The sequence below is a fragment of the Symphalangus syndactylus genome, chromosome 12, assembly GCF_028878055.3.
Source record: "Symphalangus syndactylus isolate Jambi chromosome 12, NHGRI_mSymSyn1-v2.1_pri, whole genome shotgun sequence".
Classification (NCBI taxonomy): Eukaryota; Metazoa; Chordata; class Mammalia; order Primates; family Hylobatidae; genus Symphalangus; species Symphalangus syndactylus.
In genome coordinates, this window is record NC_072441.2 from 94,912,324 (window position 1) to 94,934,226 (window position 21,903).

Genomic DNA, 21,903 nt, shown 5'->3' on the forward strand with positions numbered 1-21,903 from the left:
TTTGTGACTGTCCCCCAACGTTTCTCTCAGGTCCAGGGCTCCCATTTTGGGGCTGTGGGACGGAGTAGGCAGCTCCTGGCATTTTGAAAATAATGAAGTCTATATAAGACCCCTTACAAAAGAGACAATGAACTGGGTAGGGACCGAAGGATTTCCTTCGCATATACGGGCACAATACAGTTTACACTCAATAAAACGTCAAAAGAGGACAGACATGAGTCGTCCTTTGCAAACAGCAGTGGCTCTTAGCCTTCTCTGGGATGTGGATTCTTAGAAATCGGATGCAAGTTACAAACCCTCGCCCCAAGCAGGGCTGGGGAGGAATGTACATAGAAGGATGCATTGAAGATTCTGCACACAGATCTCAGAAGCCCACTAAAGGCCAGTGGTGGTGATGGCTCCTAGAATCCCTGATGCTAAACGCTTCTGAGTTGGTTAAATACCTAATGCTCCCTGTAAAACCATCTACACGCCTTCAACTTTCTGCCTGTTTTTCAACTCTTCCAGCCCTTGCTTCCTTCCTTCACGTGGCCCTGGACAGAGTCAGTCTGAAAAAGCCCCCAGCCTAGCATTCGCGGACGAACTCGCCCACGCAGGCCCCTGCGGCCTCTTCGGGCGGGACCCTCCCGCCTCGCCACCTCCCCGGCCGCCAGACAGTGACACTGCCCGCCCTGCCTGGCGGCTCCCGCTCAGTCCCCTCGGAGGAGGGGAGGCAGACGCAGTCTCACAGTTTTCTTGGCGGGCTCCTTTTTCCTCTTCTTTTCCGAGTTGCTGTGGTAGGGCAGGTCGCGGCCGCGGTAGGACGGGCCGCGGGTCAGCTCCAGCTCGCTGTAGGGCGGCAGCGCGTCGTCGGACACGTCCTCCTGGTCGTCCTGCGACGAGCCGGCCTTGTAGGTGCCGGGCGGCGACCACGCGTAGTAGGAGGCGCTGCGCGGGCCGAGCTGCGCGCTCCGCTTGGACGGCGTCTCCAGGCTGCCACCGCGGCTGGCGCCCTCGGGCCGCGCCTGGCGCTCCCGCGCGCTGCCCAGGTACGAGTGGTCGTATTTGGGCGCGGTGCCTGGCGTGCGGCTCACCAGCCGCGGCAGGTGCGCGTCCTCGGCGGGTCTGCGGCGCGCGGGGCTGAAGGCCCAGCCGCGGTCGGCATCGGTCAGGGGCTCGCGGCTGCGGCTGCGCTGGCCATAGTACTCCTCCAGGGAGTCGTCCTGGTAGAAGCCGCTGTGCGCCCGCGACTCCGAGCGCTCGAAGCGGCTCCCGCCCCGCGCCTCGTGGCTGTTGCCGTCGGCCCGGCGGGGCCGCTGGCCATAGGAGTCAGCGAAGGCCGCCAGCTCGTCCATGGAAACGGCCGGCACCCCCGTGGCGAAGTTCTTCCGCGACAGCATCTCCGACTTGGAGCGCGGCTGGCTGCGGGCAGAGGAGGAGGGGGTCAGACGGCCGGTCCCTCCCTCAAGCTCGAGGTAGACCTCCCAAGAGCACCCATCGTTTCCTGGGGCCGCGCTCAGGAGACCTCGGCCTGAGCCTCAGCTCCGCTCCAGGCTGGATGAAGCATTCCAGGCTCCTCTCACACCCTAGAACGTCAAGTAGGGGCAACCGAGTCTATCCCACTCGTGTGCCACGCATCAAAATGGGGTTGTGTGGATAGAACATATTCTGTATCCTATGGAATACTGACACACCGTAGGGCTGCCTTCTCGTCATTATGTTGTGACGTCTGGTTGACAGCCACACGTCTCCACCCTCAAAGCCAGCGCAGGTGTCAGTACACACAGTTATGGTCCCAGGAGTCCCTGTAACGTGTGGTGACACACAGAGAGGGTTTTTCTTCCCTCAGAGCCGAGGGCCAAGTTACCTACTGGGGCAGGAGGGGAGAAGGACGCTTGCAATTTGTCAGGGAAAGGCAATGTCGACTGTCTTTTAAGGTAAAGGACAGATGAGTGGTGAAGGTGCTATTTAGGGGGAATAGCAAATCTTAGCCTCCCACGATTGTTGTGGGAGGCCACATCACCTGGGTAAGTGCCTTAGCACCTAGAAGTTTCCATTTTCCCAGCTTAAAATAGGGACATTAATAGTAGCTGCCCTTTAGAGTTATGAGAATTAAATGTAGGAGAAGTGTTTGGCATTTTACCTTTCATATACTAAATGATCAAAAAATGAGGGAGATGGCCCGGCATGATGGCTCATGCCTGTAATCTCAGCACTTTGGGAGGCCAAGGTGGGTGGATCGCTTGAGCTCAGGAGTTCAAGACCAGTCTGGTCAACATGGCAAAACCCTGTCTTTACCGAAAAAAAAAAAAAAGATGGAGCTGATGGGTGGGATTTTTTAGAGGTTATAGGATAAAATATATGAGAAGGGCAGAGATATATTAATGTTCATTAAAGGGTCTAGGGGACCCATTTCAAAGGTCTTGAATAATTACTTCTACACATGTCACAAGTGTTCCCTGTCTTGACAAATGTGAGATGTTCAATATCCTGTAGAAAGAGAGATGTGTCAGGATAAACTGGAATGGGAGACAGAGATGCTACTGGATGGCATCTTCCTTGCCTCCAATCTACCCTGCCTTCCAGCTCCTGCCCCCTCACACCGACCAGACCTGCCCCTCACAGCCATCACCTGTGCCTGAAGCTCTCTCGATCCTCTTTGTTATACTCCATGGCTGAGGGCCCGCGGCTTGCCCCACTGCTGCCTCCCATGACACCTGACCAATAGTCAGGATTGCTCTCCAAGTCCCCAGACACAGGGAACTGCTTGCTTCTCATCTGATGGAAAGACTGGCGGAAATTGCTGTCCTCCTCATGTAGGGAGCTGAGTTCTGAGATGGTGTTGTTATCTGCAGGGACAAAATCAGGCATGATAGAGCTTTCTATGTGTTTCTCTGTTTTAGACAGGAAGAGAATCCTGTTAAGGGCTGAGACCCTAGGCTCCAGGAAACTCCTGCCTCATTCCTAAGTAGTGTTTGTATTCTTAGCTCAGCAGGAATTGGCTCCAGTTTGAAGCCTACTTGCTTACAGAGAGGGAGGTTCCTACATGCTCTGTTCTTGGAATAGGAGAACAAGTTTGTTATTGTTGCACCTAAGGCAGGCTTTCCAGAACTCAGGATCTCTGTTGCTGGCCTCCTCCTAGTACATCATCATCCTTGTTCAAATGTTTTCTTCTTCCTTTATAATTCTGTGATGAGCTGTGTTGATCCTAGACATGTTAAGCCAAAAACAGAAAAAGAGAGACAGAAGCCAGAGATCGCAGCATCTTCCTTACTGCTGGCCCAGTCTTAAGATGGACCTTCAGAGCCAGTACCGCCATATGCTGTAGAGGCACCGCATTCTGGCCTCCTTTGGCTGTGCCCCTCCCCACAGAGCAGGAAGTCCACAGAATAGTTGAATAGTCAAGGGGAAACCTGTACCTAGTATCCATAAACCCCCTGCCTTAGCCCATGCTCATCTAGGAACTTGGATCCTGCTCAAGTACCACCAAGCCTACTTCACTTCCAGCACTTGGACAGACCTCTTCCCCGTCCCAAAAAAGTTTTCCAGGGGTATGTGTCCATGAGTGGCTAGGCCAGCATTTTGGAAGTATGGGAAGAAAAGGAGGGTGTGCTGTACTTATAACAGTGGGCCTCTACTTATACTCTGGCCCCAGCCCAAAAATACAAATGGGGGTATCTAGTCACAGCTTTCTAATTTCCTAAAGTGGCCTAAGTAGCTTTTTGCAAAAGCACTTGTGAACAAGGACCAGAATCACAGTCTGGAAAGGAAAAAATAAACAAAAACTCAACTATTTACTTATAAAACTTTGAAATGTATTGAATTTCATTCTACTTAAAAAATAAATCTAGTGAATCTATTTGCAATGTAACTGAATCCATTGGTTTTCCAAAGTCCTTTAATTAGAACTTCAAAATATTATCAAAAACAACATTTACCAAATTTCAGGCCTAGCTGTTGAGTGAGAGGTGGGCCAAGATGTGGAAATATGTGTCTCAGATTCCCTCTATTTTCCCCCCTCGCTATCCCCAAGAGTCCTTGGAGGAACAGGGGATTTTTGCACAAAGATGAGGGAGGGTCTCCCAACACAGCCTCCTAGTTCTGTTTCACCAGGGACACAGCGTTTACCATGAATGCCATTCAATTTTATCATGCAATCAGTTGATTTTTAATTATAATTTAATTTTTAACCTTTTCTTCCATCTAAAAAGAAGGGACTATGCCTATTTTAAGGAAAATAACTCAGATACTGTTGATTAATAAAATCTAGAACTTTCCCTTTCTCATGATCCCCATGAATTCCAATATCCCAGGGATCACACAGAAGAGGCCTTTAAAATGCACCAAATGAGCCTACTGAAAAATAGCATTGTTGGCTCAGAACTTTCCTTAAACTTCAGGGAATACTTGACTTTTTTTATTTATCTAGATAATGAGGACGATCTATGTTTCACTATTCACAGTGATGGATTGTCTAAGTTGTATATTGTGCTAAAATTTCTGCCAAGTTGAACACAAACATCGACCTGCCCCCATCTCACAGACATCCATAATGTAACTCTAGGATAGGGGTAAGCAAACTTCATTTTGTAAAGGGCCAGAGAGTAAATATTTTAGGTTTTGCAAGCCATATTGGCACAACTATTCAATTCTGCCACTGCAGCATGAAAGCAGTCATAGATGCAACATAAGTGAATTGGCATGGCTGTGTTCCAATAAACCTTTATTTATAAAAATAGGAAGTGGGGCTGGGCATGGTGGCTCATGCCCATAATCCCAGCACTTCGTGAGACCAGTGAGGGAGGACTGCTTGAGCCCAGGAGTTTGAGACCAGCCTGGACAACATGGCAAGATCTTCATCTTTATAAAAAATAAAGGCCGGGCGCGGTGGCTCACGCTTGTAATCCCAGCACTTTGGGAGGCCGAGGCGGGCGGATCACGAGGTCAGGAGATCGAGACCACGGTGAAACCCCGTCTCTACTAAAAATACAAAAAATTAGCCGGGCGTGGTGGCGGGCGCCTGTAGTCCCAGCTACTCGGAGAGGCTGAGGCAGGAGAATGGCGTGAACCCGGGAGGCGGAGCTTGCAGTGAGCCGAGATTGCGCCACTGCACTCCAGCCTGGGCGACAGAGCAAGACTCCGTCTCAAAAAAAAAAAAAAAAAATTAGTTGTGCATGGTGGCACATGCCTGTGGTCCCAGCTACTGGGGAGGCTCAGGTGGAAGGATCCCTTGAGCCCAGGAAGTTGAGGCTGCGGTGAGCTGTGTTTATACCACTGCACTCCAGCCTGGGTGACAGAGCAAGACCTTGTCTCAAAAAAAAAAAAAAAAAAAGGAAGTGAAATATATTTGGCCCAGGAGATATAGTTTGCTGAGCCCTATACTAGAACTTCCCAGACTAAAAACATCCCCTAAACAACCCCCACCATTTAGAAGGGCAAAGCAAATGAGGACCATACTGGCTAGCAAATTCATGAGCCTGGACCTCAAACTCAATTCTTACAGAATCTGTTACTCTCCTGCCCCAACCTGAAACCATGAGATCCATTTTATAATGAGATTTCAAGATTGCCCAGTTCCATGATCCAGCCCATGGTTTACTATGTTCTTCAGGAATAGGACTTCTCAAAGTAAACAGTATTCCTACTTTATCTCTATGCAGTTATTATAATATTAACTTGAGGTTCCAGGAGATCAGGGTTCCAGTTCTGGCACTGGCATTGAGTACTGGCGCTTGTTACTTTCCCTCTCTACCTTAGTGAAGGGGACGGATTCAACAACCTCAGAGTCCCTTCCAGCTCTGGCATTCTAAAGTCCTATTAGCTAGAAGGCTGTGGTCTCTGAACAGAATGGAGCCATGGAGCCATCCACAGTTTGCCCGAGAGTTTCTTCTGGAAAGAGCACAGGACTAGGAATCAGAAGAGCTGGAATCTGGTCCTAATTGTGTCACTGCATCCCTAGGCTTCTGTTTCCTCACCTGCACACTACAAAGGTTGACCTAGGCCATCTCTAAGACCCCCTTTGACTCTAAGAGTCCATTACCTTATGACCATTAAGCCCCTAGAGACCATTTTAATCAAGTAGAGAGACAGAAGACATCACCTAAATCAGAATTCTTCTTTTAGTTTTAACCTTAGCTGTTAACTTTTTCTCTGAGCTGTGAAATTCGCAAATTTCCTGCACAGTCTCCTGTGTGGTCCCTGACTCACTCTGTCTCTGGCCCCTTACAGGGATCCATGACAACATTGTTACAACTAGCTTGTCAAGTGCAGTGACATCTGCATTCCTGACATTCCAATCTGGAAATGGTCTTTTTATAGTCGGTGTGGTGGGAGGATACAGCAATGGATACAACGCAGACAGGATGAATTTAGAATTGCAAACTGGGTGGAATATGTTGTCCTTAATCTGAATAAAGCTCCTCTAGTCTGGGACTGTTTCCCCAACAATTCCGTCAAGTCTCTCGTTAGTTCCAAGAAGAGGAGGGTAAAGAGACAGCGTAATGACCTCACTTCCACACCCACTAGCACCCTCTGATAATGAGCGTGTCCATGTGGGACCTGCCCTGTGTTACCTCCCATGATACATAAGTTGGAATCCACCCCAAGAATCAGCTGTGTCAGCTGCAAAGTATCCAAGGGCTAGGGGTGAGTTAAGGGTTGGGGCCCAGCCACCTCAGACTTAGTATTCAAAAAGTTCTTTTGACAAGAGGATCAGCCTCTTTGCTCGCCCCTTAATCTCTGTTGTCTGGCATCTTTGAGGAGCAACAACCTCTTTTTTTCCAGATTCACGTGCCAGACTTGTTCTTTCACTTTCAGGAGGCCTCCATGCAGCGAGTTGGTGGTTGTATTGTTCAAGGCTAGCGCCCTTCACGTTGGAAAAAACTGATACTTAAGCTTCCACATCTTAAGACATTACTTTGAATATATTTTAAAGGGAGTAGAAGGGAAACACTATTTGGAATGCTTTATTAGTCTTTCCCTTCTACTCCCTTTAAAATATATTCAAAGAAAGTATGTTGGTTCTCTCCATGGGGCATGGATAACACAGCCCCAGAAATACTGACTGCCCCATGGAGAGAACCAACATAAACCAAGATGCTACCGAATTGCTCTACTCTTCACACCAGAAGACCTTTTTTTTCCCTGTGTGTACTGAGAGCTACTTTCTTCAGTAGTGTCACCAGCACCCCTGCTAATTCTAAGCCTGCCAGCTCAGGGCTGCCCAAGTTTGGTGACCCCCAAATCCCCTTTACATACTAACTCCTGCATAATGCACAGATCACAGAAAACTAACAGATGCTCACATCTGCCTCTCATCCTTCTGGCTGGATCAAACTGAGCCAGCTCCTTCTCAACATAGTACAGGACCTTCATGGAGTCTCTCTCTTTGTCAGCCTGGATCCGGTAACCTTTGCGAACTGTTGAGAAAAGCACAAGAAGGTGAGCTGAAAAAGGAAAATATCAGGAGAAGGAGGCCTCCGTTTATTTTACCAAGTAGAAAATAGGGTTTCCAATTATAACAACTCTTTTTGAAATCACCCAGAAATAACAATCTATATTTATACATATGGGACCATATCTGTGATCCCCTTTATCAGATGGCACCACTGGAATGGAGGACCTAAAGGTCAACGACAAAATTCCATTACAGTCTATTTTTAGTCATTTGTTAACCTCTGCTTCCTATCTTTTGACCTCCTACAGCTCCACTTAGCGCTCATCTTCTCAACGCTTTTGCATTCCATTGGAGGAGCGTATTCACACTAAAAAAAGACCAATTTCTAGACTGAGGACATGCGTCACTCTAGTGTCTGAGGATCCCACCTTCACTTTGCGGGAGCACAGGTAACTTACAGATACTCAAACATCAAGGACCTTGACAAAGTTGGCCTGAAAACTTTGAGTTACCTAGGAGATAGTGCAAAAGTTCCTTAAACTGAGTTTTGTATAACAGCTAATATTAATTTCTAGACCATATACATAGTAGTACAAAAAAAAATTCAAACTGGATTTTTAATTATGGTTCCATTTTATTTCTTTAGCATTCTCCTTTTAGGAGAAGGAATACTGTGTTTTAGACACAATTAATTTGACCTGCTGCGATGTGGTTACAAGCAGCTGTTATTTTCAGGGCTTAATAAAAAACAAAACTAAAGTAGGAGAGAGAACAACATCTCCTACATCTCTGTCACTCATATTGTCAGAGACAAAGGCTGTTTAAGCCCCACATCACTTAAGTATCAGTCTATCCCAATACCAGCCCCAAGAGTGATAGATACCAGTGGGCCTAATGCACAGATAAGAGAAAGAGGAAAAAATGAAAGAGAGAAGGGAATGATGGGATGGGTACTGAAAAATAATGGTAATTAGTCAGTACTTACTGGGCACTGAAAATGTGCTAGGTACTGTGCTGAATACTTTACATGGACATTTGTTCCTCAGAATCACCTAAAACAGTACTGTTATCAGCCATATTTTATGTTTGAGGAAATTTTGGGTCAGAGGGGTTTCATAACTTGCCCAGGAAAAATTTAGCAGTGCCAGGGCTGGAACCATGTAGTCTGATGGAAGCTTAACCATATTTAGGCATCTTGCCTCTCTAGAGTCTAGGAAGAGAGGCAGTGAGAAGAGACAGGTGAGAAAAACAAGGAAGGAAAGCCCAGAGTAAGAACTGCTTTAGCTATGCCATGGGTTGTATGGTCTGCACAGCATGGTCCTATCTTCCAGCTATTCAGGACTTTTCAATGGGATGTAAGCTAGTGACCTAACTCCAACATTCCCTGTTCCCAAAGTGGGGCAAACACCATAAAGAAACCATATGACTGCATGTAAATTCAGAGAAAACCCTGCTGTATAGTGTCTGGCCATGTTACCCTGGCTGTGGACAAAGCCCTCCCACACAAGCTATTTACGTGGAAGATTAAAATATAAAATTCCATAGCACTCTAATTGCAGTCCAAGCACTAAAAACAGAAGTCACCCACACACCCATTTGCAGGTGCACTGATTTTCTATATGAGAATATACTGGGCAGTCCACATTCATCTCAAATTGTGGAATTACTTAGAAAAAAAATTAATGAATCTCAGCACACACTTTTTAGTGGCACTTTCTCCCAGAGGTTAGATCCATAACTCTTGTGTGGAAGCAATGATTAGCAGAAATAATTTTATTTATCAAGCTAAACATTCTTCCATCTCTACAGAGGCATTTACTGAGTCGTACAGACAGTTCAATTAAAATGCAATTATCCCATGGAACTGCTATGTCTGTTCTGGAGGCAGTTATGTCTGATGGATGAGACTCTGGCCTGGGAAGTGGGGAACTGGGCATCGTGCAGGCATGCTGTGCTATTTATTGAGGGACCTCAAAGAAATGGTGACCTATCTATGACTCAGTTTTCATGTCTATAAAATGCAATGAATAGTTCCCAACCTTTAAATAATCTCTTAAAGATGAGAGGACAACTAAGACCAAATCAGTGGAGCACTTTGAGTTCTCTATCATTATCAGGAGCTGCTCAAATGCTGCCTCAGCCAAAGGGCTTTCTTTGATTCTCATAGCTTGAAAAGTTCTGTCTCTCCCTCTAACTTACAAATCATTCAGTTTGAATTTTATTATGGCCCTTAATATATTCTAGTTTGTTTCAAGTTATCTGTATAAATGTCTAATCTTCCCAAAGATTCTTGAAGGAAAAGAATGCTTACGGTTCTGAATCTCCATGTGCCTAAAACCATGCTTTACACATAGTGGGGAACTTAAAAAATGTTCGTTGCATTGCTGTCAGCCTGGGAATCGGGGCAGGGTTAATGGTTTCTTTGAGAAGTGCATTTTCAGTAGAGTTTTCCCCTCTAGACTGCAAACTTCCTGAGAGCAAGGACTAGGTTCACTTCTGTATCCTTAGCACCTAGCATAGAGCCTGGCACATTGTAGACATTTGAAATATGTGTGTTTGTAATGAATGAAGGAATGAGTGAATGAATGAGGAGAAACTGGGAATAGAAACCATATTATAAGAGACTACAACATATAGCAGATGAGGCCATATGGGTGGTTTATTGGAGAATTTTGACCAAGAAGGGAAAGGCTTGGATCGTAGAAAAGTTTAGGTAAGTATCACGATTATTATTATTATTAATTCTTTTTTAAGGAAAACTAGCATGTCTGTAGGCATTATGAAAAAGGCCTACCCTACCTGGAGCTGTGGTTTTATCTAGGTGTTCTAATTTCTGAAGCACTGTTATGGTAAACATTCAGTGATACTGAGCTAGAGGTCATGGGGGAGGGGGCCCATAAAGTTGTCGCTATATGGAACAATGTACCAGCTGTGCCCTGGCAGAGAGAGATAGTCGGTGAGAGATGGTTGCTACCCTGAGAAGCAGCTGGAGGATCCTCAGTTAATTGCCACTTGGACTACAGCATAGTTTTCTATGTCATTATAACAAATTACACTCCTCATTATGATACAGATTTGATTGTGTATGCATAGGTTATCATGTCCCTGAAAAGTTACAGTAACCATTTATAGCCTCAAATGAAGATGATAGTTTTGCCTTCGGTGCTGGCATTATAAAGAGACTCCACTGTACCGGATACTTTCAGCCTTGACTTCTTTGTCACAGCAGCCCATGACTTCAGAAATCTAAATTCCTCTAATTTGTCAAAAAAGACAGAGGCAAAGTATTGATCTTTTGACTTTAGGAGTAGCATCCATTTGGTTTCAGTAGCTAAAAACCTGGGTAATTCTCCTTTTAAAAGCTATTGGACTTTTTAAAAATGATAAGCTACAAGTTCAAATACACTAAACTATTCTCTGATCCTGGTAGACTCTAGCTCTATGTCACATATATTCTGAGGAACATATGAAACACCAGAAAACCTTTCCTGGTCCCTACTCTCCAAGGATGAGATTTTCCTTTCTGAGCTGGCATTATGGATCAATCTTATAATATACTGCCTTGTATTACTTACTCATTTTATTTCCACTTACAAGCCCCAGCGACCACCTGGTAGACTGTAAATTCCTTGAGGGCAGGTAAAATTTGTTGGCATTCATTAAATGTTTCTTGATTTGAAAGCAAATAGCATGGTGTCAAATTGATTTTTATCTGTAATTTGTCTGAAGATCACAGAACTCTCTGGGACATATGGTGATGTTTTAATAAGAAATGTCCTGGACTATTGGCCAAAGTTCAGCATATTTGGAAAATGACTTTTCCCCAGTGATGTTCAATTTAAGATCGATGGATGATTTATCTGTTTTCAAGTTCAGTCTGGCCCAAGTCATTTGGTTGCTGTGGCTCTTCATACTTCACCTCCTCTAATTTATTAGCCTTGCCAACTTCAATTTCACTGGAGAGGGGATATTGGGATATTCACTTTGATGCCAAACTATAATTTTAAAAATTCTTATTGTTAAAGGATTTTTGCTGATACTTTTGACCCAATTAAGGCTTAGGTAATTTTCAGCTAATTTCCCCATTACAGCCAAAATCCAACTTGTAAAAGTTGCAAAAGAAGTCTCTGAGGCAGATACTCATGGATATAGCCTTGTTCTTCCTGTCCTATCTTAATAAGCTAAGTAAAGCTGTTTATGGATGATGGAACAGCTGCCAGATTCCACCCCCAAGGTGACAGCAGCTCAGCTGTGGGAGAAGTGATTCTTACAATTTGCATATTCTCTGTATACATACAGTAGGCATATATATAGATACACATCCTTATTAATTTTGAAAATGACATTTCAAAACCCTACTTGCCTACTCAATTCTTTTGCATGAAGAATGGGTGGAGGACAGGTAGATGTGGAAACAAAATGGATTAGAGCAAAGCAGAGTAGATGTGGAAGGACCAGGTGGGAGATGATTGTGTTAAGCAAGGTGGGAGGTAATGGCAGCAAGGACTAGGACAGTTTCAGTAGAGATGGAGGAAAGGAAACCAACTCAAGGTTATTTTGAGTTACAATCTAAAGGACTTGGTGACCAATTGGATGAGGGAAGTGCGGGAGAAGGAAGGGATAAGGATGAAGTCTCTGCTTCTGGTTTGGGCTAAAAGGTGGACAATAATGCCATCCACTGAGATAAGATATGTAGAAGCTGGTTCGAAATGAAGAAGCAGCAGATTAATTCAATTTCCTAGGGGCTGAGGTTGAAATGCCTGCAAAACACCCAGGTGGAGATGTCCAGAAGACAGCTGGATATACAGTATTAAAGAGCAAAAGAGAGGCTGGAGATAATGATCAGAAGTCATCAGCATATAGATGATGACTGAAGCCACAGGAGTGAATAAGGTTTCCCAGGGAGAGGACCTCAAACAAAACAGGAACATCTGGAGGATGCACAGTGGAAGAACACCCAGCATACACGGAGATAGGTAAGAAAAATTACAAAGTGCAGTGCTGAGAAAGGCAAAGAAAGATGAGTGCCTCAGAGTGGCAAATGCTTTTGAGAAGTCAAGGGAGGTAATGATTGAAAAGCATCCATTAAATTTAGCAATCAGACAATCTTAGCAAGAGCTGGTTTCTGGAATGGTGAAAGCAATAGCAAGATGGAAGGGAGCCGGGGAGTTGGTGAGAGCAGAGGGAAAGGAAACATTTAATATTCAAAACTCTTTCAAGGAGTTTGGCTGTGAAGAAGAGCAAAGGGACAGGAAAGCAACGTCTGAGGACCACAGGATTTTTGTGAATTGTTGTATTTTAATGGGAGAGACTTTAGCATATTTTGAATGCTGACAGGAAGGAGTCACTAAAGACGAAAAGAATGGAGATGTGAGGTGGGAACAGGGCGGAGTGTGGGTATTCAACACAGAGAGAGCCTTGACAAAGCTCAAAGGGATGGACCCAGAGCAGCACAGGAGCAGGCAGTCTTCTTGCTTGGTAACAAGGTCTCAAGTAGCTGCCATGAAGAATGGGAGAAGGAACTAGAGTGCCTCTTACCTCTTCCGTTCAGGAACCAACTGGCTATACTATATATAGTTCATCAAAGATGCCCTTTTCAACCACACAGTGTTCAAAAGACTATTGTGTACAAATGTAATCTGAAAAATTACTGTTGTGAAATAATTACCCTAAAATTGAAGTAGTACATAAATATAAAATAGGCTAAATTGACATTTTTGTAAATTAACATTTCTTAACATTTTTAATGTTCTTTAAAGAATAATCTACATGGAACACTGGCATAAGCCACCTTTGCTAAAGGAGGAGTAGCCAAACACCATTACTAACACTCCCCATGGGACCATGAGTACAGAAGCATGCCTGGTGAGGATCATGAAGAAGTCTGTCCTGGCTCCACCAACCAGACCATGACAGCATGGGCCAGACTAGCTGCGGTGACACTGATTGCCACCCTTCCTCTTTTTCCTTGCTAACAGAACCGTGATTTTGTTCACTTCCAAAGTAAATAGTTGTTTAGGCCTAAGAGGTGCGTCTTGAGTAGTTCAAGCCAATTTTGTTTGTGAATGGGCATGAGCCCAATTCTTGCTGATAAAACTAAAAGGGAAAGTCTGCTGGAAAAGTTTTTCTCACTCTTGAAAAAAGTGGTACAAGGAAGAGAATACCATTTTCAATCTCTGAATTTGCTTAATTACCTGGAACTATGCAGTCATCAAGAGATCATGAGGTAAGCCAGTTGAGGAGGACAGGGGATGTGCTCAGGATAACAGAAGAAAAGACAGAAGGAACTAGGTCCTTCAGGGCTGCCACCTGAACTGTTCTGTTAACCAACCCTGGAACTACCTTACCTTGACATTTCTTGTTATGTGAAATATTTTCCTATTTTAATGCCACTTCTAATTACAATTGGTTAGTATGGCAGAATGAGACCAAAATGGTTGAACTGCAACAAAGAGAAACTGGAAAAAGATAGAAAATGAGAGAGAGCAAGTATTTGCTATTCTATGAATAAGAACAGTTTTATTAGATAATCCATTAAATAAAAAATAAGGGGGAAAGGATTCTGGTGGGAAGAAAGATTAGAAAAAAGACAAATAAAGAGTATGAGATAAGTTCCACTAATGTCTCTTTTGCCCACTTTATCTTTCATGGAAATGGATTATATCGTCTTTATTTCTCTAATTCCCTGTGTGTCACTGATCATTAACTTTTACTTCTCAGTCTGTGACTCATTCTGTATCAGATGTCAGAATTCTACTAATAGCTCCTGGGAGAGAAAAATACAAATCCTAATTACTCACTGAGGATAGCCACTCATTCTACAATCAGGCACTGGCAGCTCATTAGGTGGGCTAGATACCCTTCCCCACTTCACATTGGAGGCAGTCCAGATACCTCCAGGGAAGAAATGTCTGTTTTACCAACCCCAGCGGCTCATCTACATCTAGGGATTTAAAAATAACCTTCTAAATCTATAGCACATACACTTCCAACCTTCACTACCCTGTAATCCTGTCCAAATGCCCCCAGAAGAGCTATATTTTAATGCCCTTTCACCTCTCCACCCTACGCTGCCCCTCCACCTATACCTCCTACCTACCCCTGACTATAACCACAAATTTATAGTGCCTCAAATGGGGCTAACCTTCAGCTAAATCAGCTCTCCTTACGACTTATTTCAATTACGTCTATGATCTATGATCTAGACAACTTGGGGTCATCCTGAAGCCTCCTTTTCCTTCATTCCCCAATATCTCATTATTTCTTTCAAAGTGTCTCTCAGCTTTACCCACACATTTCGCTCCCATTGTCTCCATCATAATTTAGATGCTCACATATCTCAACCACTTCAACCACACCTTAGCTCATGGTCTCTGGCTCCACTGTCTCCCACTTGCCACTCCCTTTGTCATGGTGCCACCTCTGCCCTCAGGAGCCTGCCCACAGTGGCTCTCACTCCAAGCCCCAGATCTTCTGGAGGGGTTTCAAGGCCCTCCCCAATCTGGCTCCATCATATCCTTCTACCTTCTTCCAGCCAATCTGACAAATTGGACACTGTCACATACTCACACTGTGTTCTCCCAGCTCTGGGATTTCATCATGCTGACCTTCCCACTTGGGGTGCTCAGCAGCCCCTGAATGTGCTTTCCTATATCCTATTCATTCCTCTAGGCTCAGCTCAAATTTCACCTCCTCCCTGAAGATTTTGTGACCAGTCCAGTTCTTTCATTGTCTTTAGCATACTCTTTAGCATCTGATTATCCTAATAAAGGTCCATTCTCTCCCTGACCAGGCCATGCTGCTTGTCAGAGAAACCATGTCCTACACTTCTTGCAGGCCCTCATAGTAGTAGTGGACTCCTGTAGGTAGGGATGAAACAACTATTTGCTAACTGAATAATGAACCTTCAAGGGCTACCTTGTCTCTTTTCTTACAGTTCTAGTAATTGAGGAGTCTAGGGAGGAGGCAGGGGTCAGCAATGTCCTGCAGCCCTTGGAAAGCATGACATGTACCCTAAAAGATATCTGACATAGCTGGAAGGATCCCATTTCTGGAACGGAGAAAACTATTTTCCAAAGACACATCACTGAACTGACTGTTCTTAACAAGGAACCACTGTGGGGGCCCGAGACAAGCATGGGGCAGGGCAGTCTGGAACTACATTTACCACTGTGGCTTCCTCCAGTGGAGTCACTTGGTGCCAAGGGAGGTGGATGCGGCTTGTCCATCAGCATGCCAGATGAGGGGGCTCCTCCCAAAGGGACAGAGGGGATGGAGTAAGGGCCGGGGACACCGGAGACAGAGGGAGGGTACCCGGCCTTTGCTGCTTTCCCTGCTTCATACACTGTGGAGGGAGATCAAGAGCAAGAGAGATTACGTCGTCCCACCCTCCACAACCCTCACACCAAAAATCCCTGAGGATGCACTTCAGGGAGCTCCTGGATGTGTGTATGTGCATGTGTGAGCATTTGTTCTTCTAGAACTGAACTGATTCATCAGAATCACTCTCCCCCACTCCCTTGGACTCTCCAGCTCCACCAAACGGCAACGACAAAAGGAATTACAATGTTTAGTACCTGGCAACTAAGTAATTAAGTGGTTCTGGGAGCTGTCACAGCAGCATCCCCAGTGACGGCAGCAGCCCACTCTTACCCACACTGTCTGGAGGCTGCCTCGGCCCCTCTGGAGGCAGCCTAGCACAGGGACTGCACAGGGCTGCTTCAAGGAGGATCCTGAACCTTCTCTTGAGAAGGAAAGCAAGTAATGGGCTTGCACATAGTCCTTGCTCTGTGATTTCAAAAGCAGAGCAAATAACCTGAGTCTTCTAGAAACTGCTTTATTCCTGAAGACACTAAAGATACCTGGTGTGCCTCTCTCTTTCAAGATGTGTTTGGTTTATGGGAGGGGTACCAAACTTAATGTCTATATGGGCTTGGCCAGTAAGGTAAAAATTGTGAATCCTCAAATAAGAACTAGGCCCTATTGTGGCCCATGTCATCATGGGAGTAAATAAAACAAATCTGTGGCTGGGTGGGTGCCCAAAGGCCACAGTTTGCACACTCTTCTTATATGAAAAGGAGGTTCTCTGCATGGGAAGGGAATGACCAGAGAAGGTTTCCTCTAGTTTGAATGCCCCAGGGAGAGGGAACAGTCTTACCCCACAACCTCACCATGCCAAACCTGCCCTTCCATTTTATCAATAGTGTCCATGAGAATTCCAAATGCATGGAGTGATAGATATGGATAAGAAGTGTGGAGAGGTGTATATAGGTGAAAAGGCAAATGAGAATGGTCATCCCTGAGGCCAGAGGCACCCAGTGGAGAAGAGAGTCTGGAATGTCCAATCTTGGGGGTGGCAGGACAGGAGGTGGAGGAGGAACCCAGTGCACACAGCTGTCAGGTAGAGAGGTAGACATTTCTCTCGATCGCTCTGTCTCCCCAGCGGTCACTGTACTCACAGGCTTGAGGGCAGCAGCAGGAATCTGGGCAGCATGGGCAGCGGACATAGCAGCAGCAGCTGTGAGGGCAGCACTGGCACCAGCAGATCCCCACCAGGACGAAGAAGAGGAAGACGCCCAGGAGCACCAGGCCAACAAACACCCACTCTGGAAGGATACACAAAGAAATCCACACTCGAGGCAGCCCACCTCCAGGGCAGGGTGCACTTTGATTGGCATCTCCCGGTGAAAGGGGGAGAGGAGGAGGGACCTAGGGAAGAAAGCTTCTCTTAACAGGAGACAGAGCCCCAACACTCAAGAGGAACTCTGAGAGTGAGGAGTGCAGACCCTCAGTTCCAGGGAATGGAGAAGAGGGAAAGAAGGTTATCTATGTTATATTGGGTACATGTAATAACCAGCACAAAACAATGTGGGGATTTCAGAGTCCTATACTGGGGAAAGGATTTATTTTACACTATTGACCGTAGTGTCAGAATAAGGATGGGACCAGAACTGAAAGAATCGTGGCTTGGGGGAGGGAGAACCTTGTCTGCTGGGCTATGAAGTGGTGGGTTCTGTGAATACTTTTTTTTTTTTTTGTCAAGTTAATCCTCTCTATAAAAGTCTAAGTCCTGAGGAAACGGTCTCTATGTCTAGGAGTCTAGATGTAGTTTATAGTTAGGTGGTTCCAGGCCCCTTATGTAATGTATTCACCTGCTTTCCCTGCTGATTGCCCCTAGAACACCTTTCCTGTACTCAGCACCAGTGCTGAGATCCAAACCTTTTGTTTATACCAGGACAACAATCCATGGCTAGAGAAAACTAGAGACGTGGTCTCCATAGAGAAGACACTGTCCCCATGAACAGAGAGTGAGTTTGGTTTGATCACACTGAAGCTGCCCATGCTAGGCAGCCAACCTAGCCAAGGGCTCAAGTGGCTCTGAGCTTGGATAAATGGCAAGGCTGACATGTATATCTGGGTATGTTTGTTAACTCCGCCTCTTTCACAGCTCTGCCAGAAGCTGAATGTGAATTCCATTTCATTTGCCCATCCAAAAGATTAAGAGAAAGGAAACAAATTGCAAGTGGCTTAGATAAAAATGACTGTGGCCCTCAGATGACTTGTCTCGGCATCATACTTTAGAGACTTGGCTATAGGACCCAACCTCCCCCTGGAAGCCTGGACAGACTGGGGAGAGCCATGCTTTCCTTTAAAAGCCAAAACGACTAAAGCAATTCATTTTGGTTAAAAGCCATCTATCCCAAATCCCTTTACAATGAACCTCAAGCTCACATTGTTTTTCTTAGATTTTGATTATTAAATATTCCTTCAATTAAATGGACATTCCTGGGAGCTTGAGAATATGATATTTTTATTAAATAATGGGTTGTATAATAATGGTTAACAAAATGACTTTGTTTAGATCATAATTTCCTCAGAGAGGAAACAAACAACATGTTTCCTGAATGTCCCTCCTCACTAATCTTTCTGAAATACATTCAAATTAAACAGGTCAACCTCTCTTCAGTGAGGGAATGGGAAGGCCTTGTGCCTGGCTGGAGTGGTCTGGAGAGCATTCATGCTGAGGACAATCGATAGCAGAAAGCTTTGGCCTAAGCCTTAGTAACAGCACAATAATGTAATGTAGCCTGAGATAGATATGAGCTCTTAGGTTTAGATGAGCTGTATGAAGTGGTGGCTACAACTTGGGTCAAGCAGTCAAGGATAAGACTGGAAAGTTATATGTGAGAAACAAAATAATATTATCTGTGAAAGGATTCTTGGAATCAAAGGGAGGGAAATTTAGCCATATAGGGCCAGATATGAAAAACACAGTAACTCTTTCTTGAGACTGGGACATGTAACATCTAGTTTCAAGCACTGCAATGTAACATTGTTTTTGTGATGAACAAATGCTTACAAATTGAGGGAATTCTGGATAAGGGGATTACAAAGAGGCATACATTTGTGTCCTTGGGAGCAACATCAGTAAAAAGAATGTCTGTGTTTGGGTTGGCCACCTTATGGAAAGGGACTAGAATTCATAGATGAATAATTAGTGAAGCTCAATGGTGAAGACTCTGGATGTTTTTAAAAATTTGAATTAAGCTAAAAACCAATACCTGGGGATATTTTGTATCTCTGTTGCTGTTAGGCAGCTCTTAAAACTTTGGCAGAAACCCTCCAAGACAAGACTAAATCATCCCTTTTCCTACTGTTTGAGTTTAGATATGTTCTTCCCCACGGTTCATTCTTGCTTCTCTCTGTGCCTCCCTCAACTGTGGACCAAACTGATGTTGGTTTGTCTAGGCTGGTGGATTCAACTGAAGGTACATAAAAAGACAGAAATGCATATTTGTCCCAGATGTCCTTCACATATGGTCCGTGGACCCGTAGGGACTCGAAGGGACTAATAAGTCCCTGAAATTGTGTACAAAGTAATGTAGGTCTGCAAATGTGTATTTTTCAAGGGAGGAGGGGTACATAGCTTTCGTAAGGTTTGAAAAAAAAAGTTTGATGATGTTATAAAAGGCAATTCAGAGTAACACAGTTGTACAATAATGAATCGGTAAACATATAACTTAGGAAATAAGGAAGGCAGACAAATACTGATTCTATTAAAAATACTTTTAGGTATATGGGTACAGCTGAAATACTGAAATGGGCATGGAGATTGCCAAAGAGCCTGCATGCCTGACACCAAAGGACTGGGTTGCCATCTCAGCCTATTTATAATTATCATTATTCTTTTAAGGACTAGTAACAGAAGGAATGCAATTTAAAAGCCCTTCCAATGGGTTTAGTTAATCCCAGAAAAGATCAGAGACATATAGACAAATGTGGCAATAAAGTAAAGAAGCAATTAGCGACTAATGCAGAAGCAAGACAGATGGAATAACAGCAAATCAAGCAAATAAAGAATTAAATGACCGAATACCTGGCATAATCTCCACAGCAAAACTGGGCAAGAGATCAGCAAGCAGCCCTGTCCTGCCTAGAAGAAGTAGAAGGAAAAGAAGGAGGAAAGTGGTTATTCCAAAGGAAAACATAGCCTAAAGCCTGGCTCCAGTTGGTACCATCCATATGTGGGGCCATTAGTGCATGCTCTTTGTGGTATGAGAAGCACATCACCAAAGCTAGGGTGAGACAAGAGAATGACTTTCTCTGTCAATCTTTGGCAGCCATCTAAATGAACTCTGCACCTAAACTAAGCAGAAGCAGAAACAGAACTTTCTCTCCAACTATTTATAGGAGGAGGAAATCTCTGCTTCAGCAGACTGACATACACTATCTCCATTCATTTATACATCCATCTCCATACACTTCATTGGAAAGTCAAGCCCGTCTGTATCCAAATGTTCAATCTACATTTTCATACATCCATACACAGTCCTATGTCCATATAAAAACAAAAGTACATATTTGGTTTTAACTCAGAATTATCTCACTACATGATTCTATTTGCGGCCTAAAGATATTTCAATGATTAAAATTTTCAAAGGCAAGGGAAAGATAAAACTAGATCAGTTACACATTCCTCTACACTCCTTCTGGCTTCTGAAATACACTGTACATATGTAGATGGTATGGCTTTTCCATATGGCACCCACAGCTGGCATTATATGGACCCAAGTACCTTCTGCATAATATGGCAGAGAAACTTAAAAGCTGGAGTCAGAACAGGTGCCCCTCAAGGGCTCTGGGAAGCAAAGAGCTGTGCAGGAAACAAGAGGCTGGAAGACGTAAGGGAGCAGATTAGTCCGTTTTAAAACTAGCCTGATTTACAGAAAGACATGATGAATGCTTTCATCATGTTCTCATATCAAGGTGAAGTCCTGTTATGAACTTCTGCCCCTGACATTATATCTCTACCACACTGAAGCCTTGCTAATAAACTAGTAGTACTGTAAACAACTAGCAAATTTCCCTCCTTTCAGACTTGTGATGATGGTAAAAAGTCACTGTAGCACCTAAACATGCAACTGAATTCTACTTCATTTAGGTACCTGACATATACCTCTAGAACAGCACCATCCAACAGAAATATAGTGCAAGCAATGTGGATAATTTTAGCTTTTCTAGGAAGTACTATAAAAAGTAAAAAGAAACAAAGGAAATTAATGTGATACTATTTTTAGCTTATGTGACTATCACTAAAATATTGTCATTTCAAGGACTTAGTAGACACATGTTGCTATTGGACAGCACAGCTCTGGCGATCTGTTTCATGCATATAGATATGGCTCATTTAGAAAATAATTCCTTCATGTTAAAGTTTGTCGAGGTGCATTAGAGAAAAGGTTACTCATGTGTGTGGTTCATATTTTAAATCTAAGGTCATGGTTGGTCACTTGTCCCTTCCTCTATCAAGTCACCCACAGAAAAGAAGCTCTGACAAAGGTCAAAGAAAAAGGGGCTCCTTCAGGACACTAGGGGAGTATGCTGGAGCTGGGGCAAGATTTAGTGAGCAGGGTAGAGGGGTCTTTGCTCACTTTTTCTTGGCTCTCCTCAACTCTACAAGGCCAGTGTGGTAACATGAGTCCTAGTCTATGTGGGTGATGGTCCCATGTTTAAAAAGCTAAGACCAGAGTATATTCCAAGGTAAGGAAGTATGGGATGGCTGACTTAGGCCAACTCTGCTTTTGGCCTTGGCAAATACAGCTTCCTTCTTTCTGTCCCCCATCTCATGCAGCTGACATGGTAAGATTGCTCTGCTGCTTGCAAGGTCTCTTGGAAGGACAAGTAGGAGTCAAGTGGGACATTGGAAAAAGGTGTCTTCTCAGGCTAGTCTTTGACCTAAGCCTTCATAAAAGACTAAGAGGTGCCCCTAAGGCTTATGCAGTTCCCTAGGGTAGGAAACTAGTAACGATTTGGGGCCAAAGTTTGAGAAAGGGATTAAGAGACAGCATGCATTGGTCTTCTCTGAGTGTTCTCTATAAAAATATCTCTTGGAAACTCAATGAGGTAATAAACACCTAGTCAAAGATTTGGGAATTTGGGCTCCTGGAGATTTCTTGAAGACCAGGCAATAATCAATGATCAAGAAGTCAATACATACTGTTTTTTTAGCAATCCAGTTGTCAGATATG

The 21,903-nt window shown here is 44.3% G+C and overlaps 1 protein-coding gene across 3 annotated transcripts in view; it reads right to left on the reverse strand.

Moving 5' to 3' along the window:
• The window catches only part of ILDR2 (immunoglobulin like domain containing receptor 2), an 81,651-nt gene that overhangs the window by 11,966 nt on the left and 47,782 nt on the right, over positions 1-21,903 (reverse strand). For 2 of the 3 annotated variants that reach the window (XM_063625050.1, XM_063625049.1), the window contains exons 4-9: positions 19,752-19,808; positions 16,834-16,980; positions 15,543-15,719; positions 7,284-7,397; positions 2,612-2,828; positions 729-1,401 (exon numbers count right to left, since the gene is read on the reverse strand). In XM_063625050.1, coding sequence (XP_063481120.1) covers positions 729-1,401; positions 2,612-2,828; positions 7,284-7,397; positions 15,543-15,719; positions 16,834-16,980; positions 19,752-19,808 — 1,385 coding nt within the window. The remainder of the gene's footprint in view (positions 1-728; positions 1,402-2,611; positions 2,829-7,283; positions 7,398-15,542; positions 15,720-16,833; positions 16,981-19,751; positions 19,809-21,903) is intronic. The other variant, XM_063625051.1, reaches the window with a different exon arrangement.